The sequence below is a fragment of the Pollachius pollachius genome, assembly GCF_949987615.1.
Source record: "Pollachius pollachius genome assembly, chromosome: 2".
Lineage (NCBI taxonomy): Eukaryota > Metazoa > Chordata > Actinopteri > Gadiformes > Gadidae > Pollachius > Pollachius pollachius.
Window position 1 is genome coordinate 15,090,825 of NC_136935.1, and position 13,047 is coordinate 15,103,871.

The 13,047-nt window shown below is 43.7% G+C and overlaps 1 protein-coding gene across 1 annotated transcript in view; it reads right to left on the reverse strand.

Annotated features, from left to right (window-relative positions):
* slc24a3 (solute carrier family 24 member 3) overlaps window positions 1-13,047 on the reverse strand; it is a gene marked incomplete at both ends in the record, with an annotated part of 59,986 nt that overhangs the window by 2,154 nt on the left and 44,785 nt on the right. The window contains 10 exons of the mRNA XM_079730700.1: window positions 380-492; window positions 2,999-3,113; window positions 5,923-6,089; window positions 6,562-6,811; window positions 8,035-8,195; window positions 8,580-8,704; window positions 9,180-9,233; window positions 9,372-9,397; window positions 9,819-9,893; window positions 10,281-10,384. Of these exons, the coding sequence (XP_079586826.1) occupies window positions 380-492; window positions 2,999-3,113; window positions 5,923-6,089; window positions 6,562-6,811; window positions 8,035-8,195; window positions 8,580-8,704; window positions 9,180-9,233; window positions 9,372-9,397; window positions 9,819-9,893; window positions 10,281-10,384 (1,190 nt within the window). The remainder of the gene's footprint in view (window positions 1-379; window positions 493-2,998; window positions 3,114-5,922; window positions 6,090-6,561; window positions 6,812-8,034; window positions 8,196-8,579; window positions 8,705-9,179; window positions 9,234-9,371; window positions 9,398-9,818; window positions 9,894-10,280; window positions 10,385-13,047) is intronic.

The following is a 13,047-nucleotide window of genomic DNA, read 5'->3' on the forward strand; positions in this document are numbered from 1 at the left end:
ATGAGATTTTTATCATTTATTAAGTTCTTTATGTTGTGTATTATTCACTAAAAGCAGTCAACATAAAAACTGCTCTTTCCTTTAGGCCAGGCCGATGTGTTGAGATTAATTATAAATGTCCTCATATTCTTTATTTAACTATTGACTAAAAATAAATGAGTTGTACTGATTTCCAGTCAGTAACGGTAAAAAATCACTTCTTTTTTTTATCGCAGCCTTTGCGATTTGCATACCGCGTTCTATTACATCGCGATTTTGATTTGAATTCGATTAATCGTTCAGCCCTATTTGTGTGTGTGTATGTGTGTGTTTGTGTGTGTTTTTAAATGTGTGTGTGTGTGTGTTTTTGCATGTGTGTGATTTTGTGCGTCAGACTTACGGATGAACCGTAGTTGATGGCCAGTGTCTTCAGAGCCCAGGGGAGGCCAAGCCCGACCAGAATGTCAAACACATTACTGCCGATGGAGTTCGACACGGCCATGTCTCCCATACCTGGACCAAGAGAGAGCGCCAGGTACAGAGAGAGAGAGAGAGAGAGAGAGAGAGCGAGAGAGAGAGAAATGTACACAGAAAGACAGAGAGATAGAGAGAAAGACAGAGCGAGGGAGAGAGAGAGAGACCATGTCAGACACCAAGGTAAACCGACAGTCTTGAGAGAAGTGTGAGGCAGCAAGAGGGACAAGAGAGAGGAGGGGACTGAAAGGCCGACCAGGTAAACAAGGAGACAGATGCACACTAGGAAGAACACAGAAATACACAAAACAACTCCAGAATGAAAGCGGAGTTGACTGGTTAATAGGATGGAGGCAGCGGATCAGAGTGAAAGTGACAGCAACAGGAGTGAGAGGAAGCGTTAGGGAGAGCAGGGAGGAGGCGGTCCAATTGTCATGAAAAATGAAAGCAAAAAAAAATAAATGCATGCTCGTGGGAGTCTGTCCAGAGCCCACCTAGACAGACAGCTAGACAGCCAGAGAACCACCTAAGACACTTCGGACAGACAGACAGTCAACCACTGAGAAAGACAGAAAGACAGTCAACCACTGAGACAGGCAGACAGACAGACAGTCAACCACTGGGACAGACAGAAAGACAGTCAACCACTGAGACAGGCAGAAAGACAGACAGTCAACCACTGGGACAGACAGACAGCCAACCACTGAGGCAGACAGACAGATAAACAGACAACCACTTAGTCAGACAGCCAGAAAGACAACCACTTAAGACAGACAGATAACCAGACAGTGAGACAGCCAGAGAGAAAACCACTTAGACAGACAGACAGCCAGACAGTGAGACAGCCGGACAGACAACCACTTAGACAGACAGACAAACAGCGAGACAGCACCATGTTAAATACTTGATGAGGGGATCAAGAATGAAAAGCAGACCAAAACAGCAGATGAAAGGCTTGAGGAAGAGACCTGGTTGGCTCTCGCCATCATTTTTTAGGAGCCCAGCAGAGAGACAGCTGAGGAGGGGTGGGGGGAGGGCTCACACCAGAGATGACAGGCCTCCTGTCCTCACCCCACCTCCTTTTAGGCTGTTGGGCTGATGCTTTCGTTCCCCTTATTTGGCTACCATAGAGCTCTTCCGGTGTGGTGTTTGTGGTGTGTCTCTGAATGTGTCTGCGTATCTATATATATATATATATGCGTCTATACATATATATATATATATATATATATAGTATATGCTACACATGAACCTCCTAAGATTGGCGCAATTTGATTGGTTCGCTATCTCAGGATATTGGGCAATATCCCATGATTGAGATCTTACACTCTGGATTTTTTTTTCATCACAAAATGTCTGCGTGATGGTTATCACGCTAATAAAAACAAATAAACCGCTAATAAAAACAAATAAATCCCGGCAAAAAGTGTCATCTTGTTTATTTAGTTATTAGAGTGTTCATGTTTAGTATATACTAAAACAATCATTCACCTCAAGCTCCCTGAACAGTGGGGAATAATTGTTAAATATACATATGTATAAATATATATATATATGTGTGTCTATACACTAGTTACACCGGAAACAAAACAACAAGCACGCCACACAAACTTGTTGGGACAAGCAAGGATACGGAGCGGGTGAAAAACTCCTTAGAAGTGTGTCTGTGTTTGTGTATCACTCTGTTCGAGCCTGCACGAGAGTTCAATGTTGTCATTAGCTGTTACGTCTTTCTGACCAATCGCAGTTCAAGGCCCACCTGGGCTGTACCACTTCGGGAGGGGCCGCTCAGTTACTCCCCTCTAGACAAAATCAACTTGGTTGCGACGTTGACAGTTTGTGAGTGTTGCGTCTGTTGAGTGAGTGAGAGGTTGCGGGCGCACAGCTCAGGCTGCCGGACGGCGCTGCAAGGAACTTTTATAAACGCAATATTGTTATCCCGCAGTAATCAGCCCAACAGCCCTGAAACGTTTACGGCCCACCGGGAATTCTCCCAACTCTCCCGATTACCACTCCTCCACCGTGTGTGTGTGTGTGTGTGTGTGTGTGTGTGTGTGTGTGTGTGTGTGTGTGTGTAGGCGTTATTCGATAGCCTGGTATTGTGTATTGGCCTACGTATGGTAGGAATATTCATACTGGTTTAAATAATAAATGTTATAGTATTTCCCATCTTTGCTCAAGAGTTTTGTTCGAAAGTTCAGTGATTGAAACAAATAAAAGCCTGGGCTATTGAAGTTTTACGGTAGGCCTACCATTGTCATGCACCTACCCGATGTCAAGTGGACCGGGTTGAATTCACTGTGGGTCTCTCTTCTTATATCCATCTTACCAAATATATTTTATAACTGTCCTTCTCAACACTCTCTGATCTCACTAAAAGGCTAGCAGCACGAAATCAAGGGATATTTAGAAAAGAAAAAAATGTGCGATTAATCGCGAGTTAACTATTACATTAATGCGATTAATCGAGATTAAATATTTTAATCGCTTGACAGCTCTAATATATATATATATATATATATATTAGTGTGTGTGCAGCCCTCACCTTGTCTGGCCACTATGAGGCTGGCCATGCAGTCAGGGACACTGGTGCCCGCTGCCAGGAATGTGATGCCCATGATGACGTCAGGGATACCCAGCGTGAAGCCAATCACAGTCACCTGACACAGAACATCGTTATTAGCCAATCACAGTCACCTGACAAACCGAACATTGTAATTGGCCAATCAGAGTCACCTGACAAATACAACATTTTTTCTAACCATCACACTCACCTGACACACAGGACATCGTTATAAGCTTATCACAGTCCCCTGACACACAGAACATTAGCTGTGTTCAAAATCGTTCCCTATTCCCTATATAGTGTTCATGATATAGTGTACTATATAAGGAATGAACAAACGAGAATTCGGACACTACGCTGAACATTTGTAAACGTCATTTGCGTCAGTAAATGCGCCGGGTATTTGTGTGACGCAGCCAGATGCGCCCACATCATGTAAACAAACGGTCACTCACGAGGAAAGCTGGAGGTTGTATTGATGTTGAATGTTACATTTCCTTGATCAAGGTTTTTTTAATTAATTTTAAATGTTACATTTTTGATGTTAAATCCCAAATAAATTGTTGAGATTTCTAAACGAAAGCCGGAGACTCCATCATTAAATGTATTCGTTTTCGCGGTTATTCAGCTGTTTCTTCTCCTCCGGAAAAACACGACCGCATTGCATTGTGGTATACGGGAGTAACATCTTATCTGCACTCAAATTTTGGGTATTTTAAGTGCACTATATAGTGCATGAAATTAACCACTGAGAATTCGAACACCACTACAAAATGGCGAGCACCTTATATAGTGCACTATATCCATGATAGGGAACGATTTCGAACACGGCTATTGTTTCTAACCAATCACAGTCCCCTAACACACAGGACATCGTTATAGGCCAATCACAGTCACCAGGCATACAGAACAGTGTTAGCAGCCAATCCCAGTCATCAAATGTACAGATCACAGTAACAGTATTAGCAGTCTCTTCATGTTAACCTAACACAGATTTTCAGCATTATACAGTTAACTTCTAAAGCATTGTTTATCTGAATTTAGGGACATCTACAACAGTCAAAACTATTTACAAAAATAAATAAATCTGTCGAATCAGATCTGCCTTTTCAGTCCAGAAATTCGACTATTCGGCGGCCGTGCGGGGCAGGTCTTTTGGAGTTTCTTTCTATTAACACTGTTTGGGAAGGCTATAGGCCTTTTATATATGCTTGCGCGTTGCGCTCATTACGTTCTCACCTGAACAGTTTTCTGTCAATCAAACTCGTCGGAATTGTAGCCAATTTATTCCTGTCGGGTTTTAACTAGGCTCCTGCCCATAATGCGGTCCGATAATGAACACGGGGCTCATGTATAGGCTAGTGGATAATCCACTATATGAGCCCCGTGTTCACGATCTGGTTGCATTTATTGAGCCCGAAAGAATACACAGCGCTGTGTCGCCACACTGACTGCGATCCTAGAGAAAATGTAGCAATAATGTAAGGGGAGACAGCCGCTTCCCTCTGCGAGATTCCGTCTAGCCAACAAAGTTACAATGAATCAATCGCCACAGTGACATGGACAGTGTCTAAATAAAGCTTCTCTTTATTATTATCATTAGAGCTATGATGCAAATGGTGAATATTAAGCCTGCGGTGGCATCTGTACGCACAGTTTGCAATTTATTTTCAGCACCAACTGCCGCTGCAAAAGAATAATAAAAAGTCACAATAAATGTGTCGATTCATACATATGGTCTGACACGGCTGCACTATAGGTTGGGTCTTTTAAAAAAATAAATAAAGGAAGACGGCGGGAAACCCCGCAGTCGACTCAGATTCTCTGAGTCGACTGCGGGGTTTCCCGACTGATGATTCGAATCATCGACTTTCAAGGGACAGCCCTAATGAACTCCATATCACAATGGCAGTTAGATTTTTCCATGGTATGTGCATCTCTGCACATCAATATATCTCCACGGGGACAGAATTACAGACACAATGCATTGTGGGTAATGTTATCACTCATCACTTCATGGTTCTGTAAATGTCAACTAGGAAGATCATTTTGTGGATTTTTGTTTAATTTCACGGACCGATTCAACGGCTTAGGACCCATTGATCGTTTTGTGGGGCTTTGCACAACCAGCCTGACACAGGGCTGTGCATCTCACTGCCTCCGACAGTACACCGCATGAGAAGATAGAGATACACACATACATCCACTGTCATGGTTTTAGTGTGCATCGATTAAGCCCAGATTCAAACAATAAAATAAGATATATCTCAAATAGGGCTTCGGTTAAAATGTTTCTTTATGTTTCATGGCATGTCAATCGATTGGTTTCTGACTTTCTTATACTCCCTCTCTTACTCCCCCCTTTCTCCCTTTCATTCTCTCTTCCCCCTCCCCCCACCCTCTCTCACTCCCCCTCCCTCTCCCTTTTTTTTCTCTCCCCTCTCTTACTCCCTCTCTCTCTTCCCTCTCCCCTCCCCTCTCTCACTCACTTTCCCTCTTCCATCTCCCCTCACCCCTCCCCTCTCTCTCCCCTCCCCTCTCTCACTCCCTTTCTCTCTTCCATCTCCCCTCACCCCTCCCCTCTCTCTCCCCTCCCCTCTCTCACTCCCTTTCTCTCTTCCGTCCCCCCTCTCCTCTCTCACTCCCTTTCTCTCTTCCATCTCTCCTCTCCCCACCCCTCACTTTCCCCTCCCCTCGCACTCCCTTTCTCTCTTCCGTCCCCCCTCTCCTCTCTCTCCCCTCCCCTCTCTCATTCAATTTCTCTCTTCCATCTCCTCTCTCCCCTCCCCTCTCTCACTCCCTTTCTCTCTCCCCTCCCCCTCCCCCCTCTTTGCCCTCCTCTCTCCCCCCCCTCGCTCTACCTCCCCCCCTCTGCTCCAGTGAGGGGGTGTCTCTGCGCTCACCATCCAGACCATGACGTAGGAGTAGCAGGCGATCCAGAGGGTGGAGGCAGTGAAGGACAGCATGAACCAGTTCTCCCAGCGCGGCGTGGAGCAGTTGGGGACCGTGAAGTACAGAATCAGGCACAGCGGCCAGGCCAGCAGCCACTTCACCTTGTTACACACGCCGCCTAGACACACACACACACACACACACACACACACACACACACACACAGATAAATCAAGCATATATGTACATATACACACACACACACACACAGGCACACACACACACACACACACACATACACACACACACACACAGACACACACACAAACAAACTTTCTGGTTTCTTTGAATTTACAAAAGTCAAACAGCCAAATGTCATCGCAGAAAAACAACACCCCATCATTTAATTGGACTCCCATTCCTTCTGGTTATAGCAGATAATCATGCAATGAGTGATCTCAGGGGGCATAAAGTCTGACTCAGATATGAGTCTCCTGGTTAGTTTTTCTTCATAAAAAAGTTTTTTTTTGATATCATTTTTGCGCTACACTTGGAATATAAAAACATGAAGAATAATGACAAACCCCTTTTTTTAAATAGTAATACTCTCAGCACAAATAACAAAAAAAAAATTCTGCTTGTCCAATTACCTGGACACTGGAAAGGTATGAAGGGCCCCTCTCCATCGGCCTCCACCACCTCCTCCTCGTCGTTCTCGTTGTTCTCATTGTCTTCGTTTTCAGTCTCGTTGCCGGCCTCCTGGTCGTCACGGCGACGGCCGGGGCATCTCTCGGCATTGACTCCGCCCACCCCGTTCTCCTGGCCACGCCTCCCTGCGGCTTTCCCCGCCGCGTCCGTCTCCCCGTTGGTGAATGTCCGCGTGTTGATGAGCCGTTGCCGCTGTGAGGACATAAAATTAAAAAAATGGACCCCAACTCTTCGTCAAGTCAGGTCCAATGTATTTCTCTCCTCACGCCCACGTTGGGCCTTTAGCCAAACCCTGAGGTTAAATGATTTGACTTCCCGATTTGAGTGATGTTCTAAAAACAGTTGGCCATTCTGCACAGGATGTCGTGTGCGTGGAGCTCGCCGACAAGCACAGCAAGGGTAAATCAAACGTCAGCAGACATACGCATACATGGTTATCGGTTGCCTAGCGACCACCAGAACAGCGTTGGTTGCTAGTGCAAATTTCAAGCTAGCGATTTTCAGTGGAAACTCAATTTCAGTGGAAACAGCACATGGTTTTGCTTGTCTGGCCAAGGTTATGATAACGTTGTGTATTTGTGTTTGTAAAGGAGAGACAGTCTAAGTTTGGAGATGAGAATCATCCAAACAGTATGTTTTATTTCCATGCACTGTGTATAACACCAGGGTTCATGCCTTATTTGGTTGTAAATCACACGGTTACAGCCCTGCTGAAACCACAGCACCACTGTCCTCCCCAGTAAACTGTGCTGCTCCATGTATCAGGACTGACATCCACTGCTCCATACTGGCACACTGGACCTTTGACTTGTGTAGTGTGGAACAAACTTTGCTGAGATGTGCTACCTCCGTTGAATTCAGAACATACTTGATCAAATGATCTTTCCCGTAAGCTTTCTGCTAATTCTTAAATTCATTGCATTTTTTAACTTTGCCGTTATTTTCTCTCACGTATGTATTTTATTGGATTGCTTAATTTTATTTTGCACTTTCTACAATGCATTATTTTACTTTGCCTTTGTTTTCTTTTACTTATCTATTTTCTTTTATTATTTAATTTCAAGACAATGTTTCTATGTGAAGCACTTTGAGTCTGCCTCGTGTATGAAAAGTGCTACATAAATAAAGTTGCCTTGCCTTCCCTTGCTTTGCCTTTCTCGTATGTGACTATACGCACCTCCACCGATACAGAACTATGATCGACTCATCTTGTGTGCGGCTTTCTAAAGCTACTCCAGCTGCTATTGTAGAAACCCACTCCTACCACACTAGCCATATTTCCCAGCTCCTCCGCACCGCATTGATTGCGTGCTTTGATCGCGGCCGGGTCCAGCTCGCCAGTCTCTTTGAGGCCAAAAGTGGCGGCTAAATGACGAGGTATGAGCACGGTGTAGCAGCGGGCGACCGGAGCCCACCTCGGTGATGAGCATGCGGGAGGCCATGGTGAGGCGTGTCCGCGGGGAGAAGTGGCTGGTGATCATGATGCGCATGCCTGCCTCGGAGAAGGACAGCTGGTGGGGGTAGGCGCACAGCAGCTCGTCCACCATCAGCACCGACTGCTTCCTGTGGTGTTTGGCTGTGGGGGGGGGGGCAGGCAGGGGCAGGTACGCAAAGAAACCAGAAAGGTAGGTACACACGCACATACAAACACACACACAAAGAACATATGGACACAAACATGCAGATACACAAACATAAAGGCATCAATGAGGAAATTGTCAAGGCATATCATATGATATGATGCTTGGACCACAAGGTTATATCTATCCATCTGCCATCTATTTATCTATCCATCCATCCATCAAGCAATCTATCTTTAGCTCTCCATCCATCTCTCCCTCTTTCAATCAATCAAACCATCTGTCTATCTCTCTATCTATCCCTCCATCCATCTCTCTCTCTCTCTCTCTCTCTCTCTCTCTCTCTCTCTCTCTCTCTCTCTGCATCTGTGTCTCTCTACCTTTCTTCAGCAGCACGGCGGTGGCATCGCAGCTGTCCTCTAGCTCTGTGTTGCTGGCCGCCCCGTTCCTCAGGTTGGAGCTCTTGTTCCGCCTCTCCAGGAAGCGCACAATGTGGGAGTTCATTCTGCGACACAACCCCCCAGCATCCACACATGTCTACGTTTAGCGCTCAAACTCTCTTATGTTGTTGTTGCTCGTGACTACCTGAGGAATGTCAACGGGACTGGTTTAAAAAGAATCTAGCTCAAAGTACACGGCCGTGTCGGGACAGACGCTTAATAATTTAGAATTAGAATTTAGAATAAAATAGAATTTAGAATAAAAAAATATTTAGAATAAAGTAGAATTCTACCGTCTAAATCAGGCTTAAGTTTGATAGGAAAGCTGGCAAAGAAATACAGCTTGAGTACATTTGGGCCATTTGTGCTTTGCTTCGTTTATCACTATGATTCCACTCCTACTTTGGGTCGTGCTAAAAATATGAAACCAAAATTCAAATTCCTTCCGCTTTGGGCTTCAGCATGAAGAAATATACCAAAGTGAGCAAAGTGGTGAGTGTTGATTTAAGAACTGTGCCTCATCCAGCTTGGCATACTCACTTCATTATCAATATGTAGACGAAATACATCAGAATCAGTGTCAGAGCCTCCCACCTGAAACAGACATGGTCACATTTTAGCTGCTGTTTTTATAAGCACAGCATTAAGTCAGCAGGAGTGGCTTTCTGTTCCTGGGGAAAAAACAACAATGAAATCAATACAAATACCACAGATTTACTGATAGTGACTTACCACACAACTTTTTCATCATATATGAACTGCAGGAAAAAAACAAGAAGGACACGATCGAAATAGTTAACCAACTGATTGAAACGACTTGCACTGATATTAACAAACAGATTATGATTCATAGAGAAGATATTTAAAATAAATACAACTTCATCTTCCTGCACTCAAATTGGTTGACTTTACGACATTTTATATGTGGTGTTGCTATGGTTTCATGCTTTTTTTGTAAAACCTCAGCTTTAAGTGCCTTTGTATAAAGCTGAAGGACTAAATGCAATGATAATGTATCCATATTTAATCCTTTAACACACTACCAGCCCACTCTTGTCGGCCACTAAGTAACAAATATAGTAATCCTATATATGTATGATGCAAGAATACCATTACTATGTTAACTAATACATGAAAACCTATTGTGAGTGCGACAGTGAAATGGTTAGAGCTGCTTACCACGATTAGGGCAGAGATGGAAAGTGTGTAGTACGTAGAGTCTCTGAGTAGAGGCCAGCGAGACAGACGCACCACCTGGTAGAGAGACATACAAACAGAGAGCAGATAATGTGTGTGTGAGAGAGAGAGAGAGAGAGAGAGAGAGAGAGAGAGAGAGAGAGAGAGAGAGAGAGAGAGAGAGAGAGAGAGAACAAAGATATCACTGGATGGATTAGAGTCAGAGCAATTCTTTGAAATAAAGAGAGAACAAAATAAGTAAATAAAGAGACAGAATGAAAGAGAACGCGAGAAAGGGTCACACAAAGAGAGAAGGGGGACAAAAAAAGAGAGAAAGAAAGAAAGCAAGATAGATAAAGAGTAAGAGGATGAGTGAATTATTCCACCCATCTGTGCTGATGAGGGCAACCTATAAACAGGTGAGGAAGAGCAGAGGGTGGACAGCCAGACAGACTGGTGGCCTACCTGTCCAGCGAAGATGCCACACACGCCGATGATGCAGAGGATGTTGAAGACAGCTGAGCCCACGATGGTGCCAACGCCAACGTCCCCCTTGGTGATGAACACCCCTGTACACACAATGCTCCACATCAGATCAACAGGGAACACCCACCACTGAAATAAGAGGATCACAGGAGTCTGAATTAAGGAGGGGAATTTAAATTGGTTAATCTAAGGAAGCAAATTTAAGGTGGTTCATTTAAGGTGGTCAAATATTTCCATATTCTACAGAAGAAAATAATATAGCAATACAGATAACACAGAAGAATATCTATACAAGTTATTTGGCAGAGGTATACAGTATTAAAGGGTACAGTGAGGCTATCTATTTGTTGAGGTCATTGTTCCGGGACTACACCCTCCATTGGTGCGATTTGGGTAAAGAATGCACAGGAATGCAGCTGATGTTGAATGCCACGATTTTTTCACAAATAACATATGACCATATGAATATATTACGAGTTCTCTCTCCTGTTGGCACAAAGTGAAGCCTGACGGTTCGCCTTCAGGCCAAATGCAAGATGAAGCCATGTTGAGAATCAATTGAGCAGGCCAACCACATTATTAACCCAGTGACCTCAAAGTGTACCCAATCAAAAAGTCTTAACGACTGTGTGGTTTTACACATTTTAACCTGTTCAATTGACTCATTTTACCTTATCTGTGATGTTAACGTTTTGCTATTGGATTCACATGTTATAGCATAATCTGAGTCATGTTAGAAGAAATTAAGATTTGCAGTAATCGCACAAACACACTTACATTACCACAGAGCCATCATGTTTTCATTTAGCTAACCCCAAAGTGCTTTAATGGTGATGTCATGACACAAGGACAGCTGTCCATATTGAGACTGATATTTTGTGTGAATTTTGAGGATTTTAATATAGTGGTAGGCTTATGAATCTGTGACATAAAGGACAGCTGGTCATTACCGATGACCACTGCTAAGGTTATAGCGTCACTTTAGCCAGATACAGAATACTGAAACCCTCTTTTAATGTTTTATGTTACACAAACACATGGATATGTGATCTATTTTAAGCTATATTTCATTTTTAATCCTTTAAAATAACTAATGGCTTTAGTTTAAGCACAATATGTCTTGGTGGCTAAGAATACTGGTGCATGACTGGGTTTGTGTGTGTGTCTGTCTGTGTGTGTATGTGTGCCTGTGTATGTTTGTGTGTGTGTGTGTTTGTGTGTGCTAAAGTGTATTTGTCAACAATATGTATCATATTCAAAGAATGATAGGGTAAGACAAGCCAATATCTGTTTTCATACCTGGAAGAAGCAGGTGGATCATGGATATTTATAATCCATCTTATCTTTATCCAATTAAATTTGCTACACTTATCAACTGCAGTTGTATGTGATTGCTTTTTGGTTATTAAATACTATCTCTAAATCTCCATGTCACCTATATCTGATGTGCTTCTGGCTATGTTGATTAAGTTATTGATGGAATGCATTCCCAAAGCCAATCTATTGATATGTGAACTTAAAGGTCCAATGGCATGAAAAATTCACTTTATGAGGTTTTCCAACATTAATATTAGTTCCCCTAGCCTGCCTATTGTCCCCCAGTAGCTAGAAATGGTGTTAGGTGTAAAACAAGCGCTAGGTATCCTGCTCTGCCTTTGAAAAAACAAAGCTCAGACGCGCCGATTTGGAATTTTCCCATATTATAATATTCACATATTACCTCCTCTTTCTCTGCTTTGCCCCTTTAATAGGTCCATGCTTTGCCCACCCAGAGAATTTGGCCCGCCATGAGACAATGAGCTACGACCGTGCGAGCGCCACATGTGTGTGTGTGTGTGAGTACACACACTTTAACGCAAGTGTTGTACACTTCTTTGTTATTTGGATAACCGTTCTGCCATTGGTGTTATGGCGCATAATACGTCGGGTTCTCTGACGTCTCTAGTATTTCCACAACAAGACTCGTAGTGGGGGTTATCTCAGCCATGGTTGAGCTGCCCGCTGCCCGCTGCGGCAGAGGGGCTCCGGCGGGAGACCTTCGCGGGCAACAATCCCTTTCTCCTCCACGTGCGGTTCAGTCTACTCCAGATTGATGTGGAAGTGGGAGAACCTGAGACGTCGGAGAACCCGACCAAGTCGTTTGAGATTCAGAGAGAGATTTGATATAGATATCTATGTATAATATGATATTATTTAGATATAGAGCTCCAGGACTCCCACCGGATCAGCAGGAGTGCTCTAGAATATTTACAGAACACGGCCAAAAGCTGTGTGCGCCTCGCCCTTGCGATACATCCACTGTAAACACGAGCGCATGGTACCGAGGCCGCAAGCTGCTCAGGGCCACACCCCCACCCTACAGCTTGACTCGCCTCTAAAAACAGCACGTTTGTTGAAGCTTATTGTGGCACTGGCTCGTAGTGGCTGTAATTCTGCACCAAGGCAGAATTTCTTTTCTCAGAAAGTACTGTATTAGGAGCTCACTAACACCTATATAAAAGCATCCATAAAGTAGCATGCCATGGGACCTTTAAGAAGATCATGTTATGAATAATAAGGTATTGGGCAGGACTATTTGTCTTGTGTCATAATGAAAAATATGATGAACCAATCAGTCCCACTTCCTCTAGTCTGTCAAGTAGATAAGCGTGTTTATTATAATATAACACCAGAAAGCCAGAGAGATAAGAGACTCAATACATTCTCTATCCTAATGGCTTTTAAAATAAACTCCTGACTCAAACGC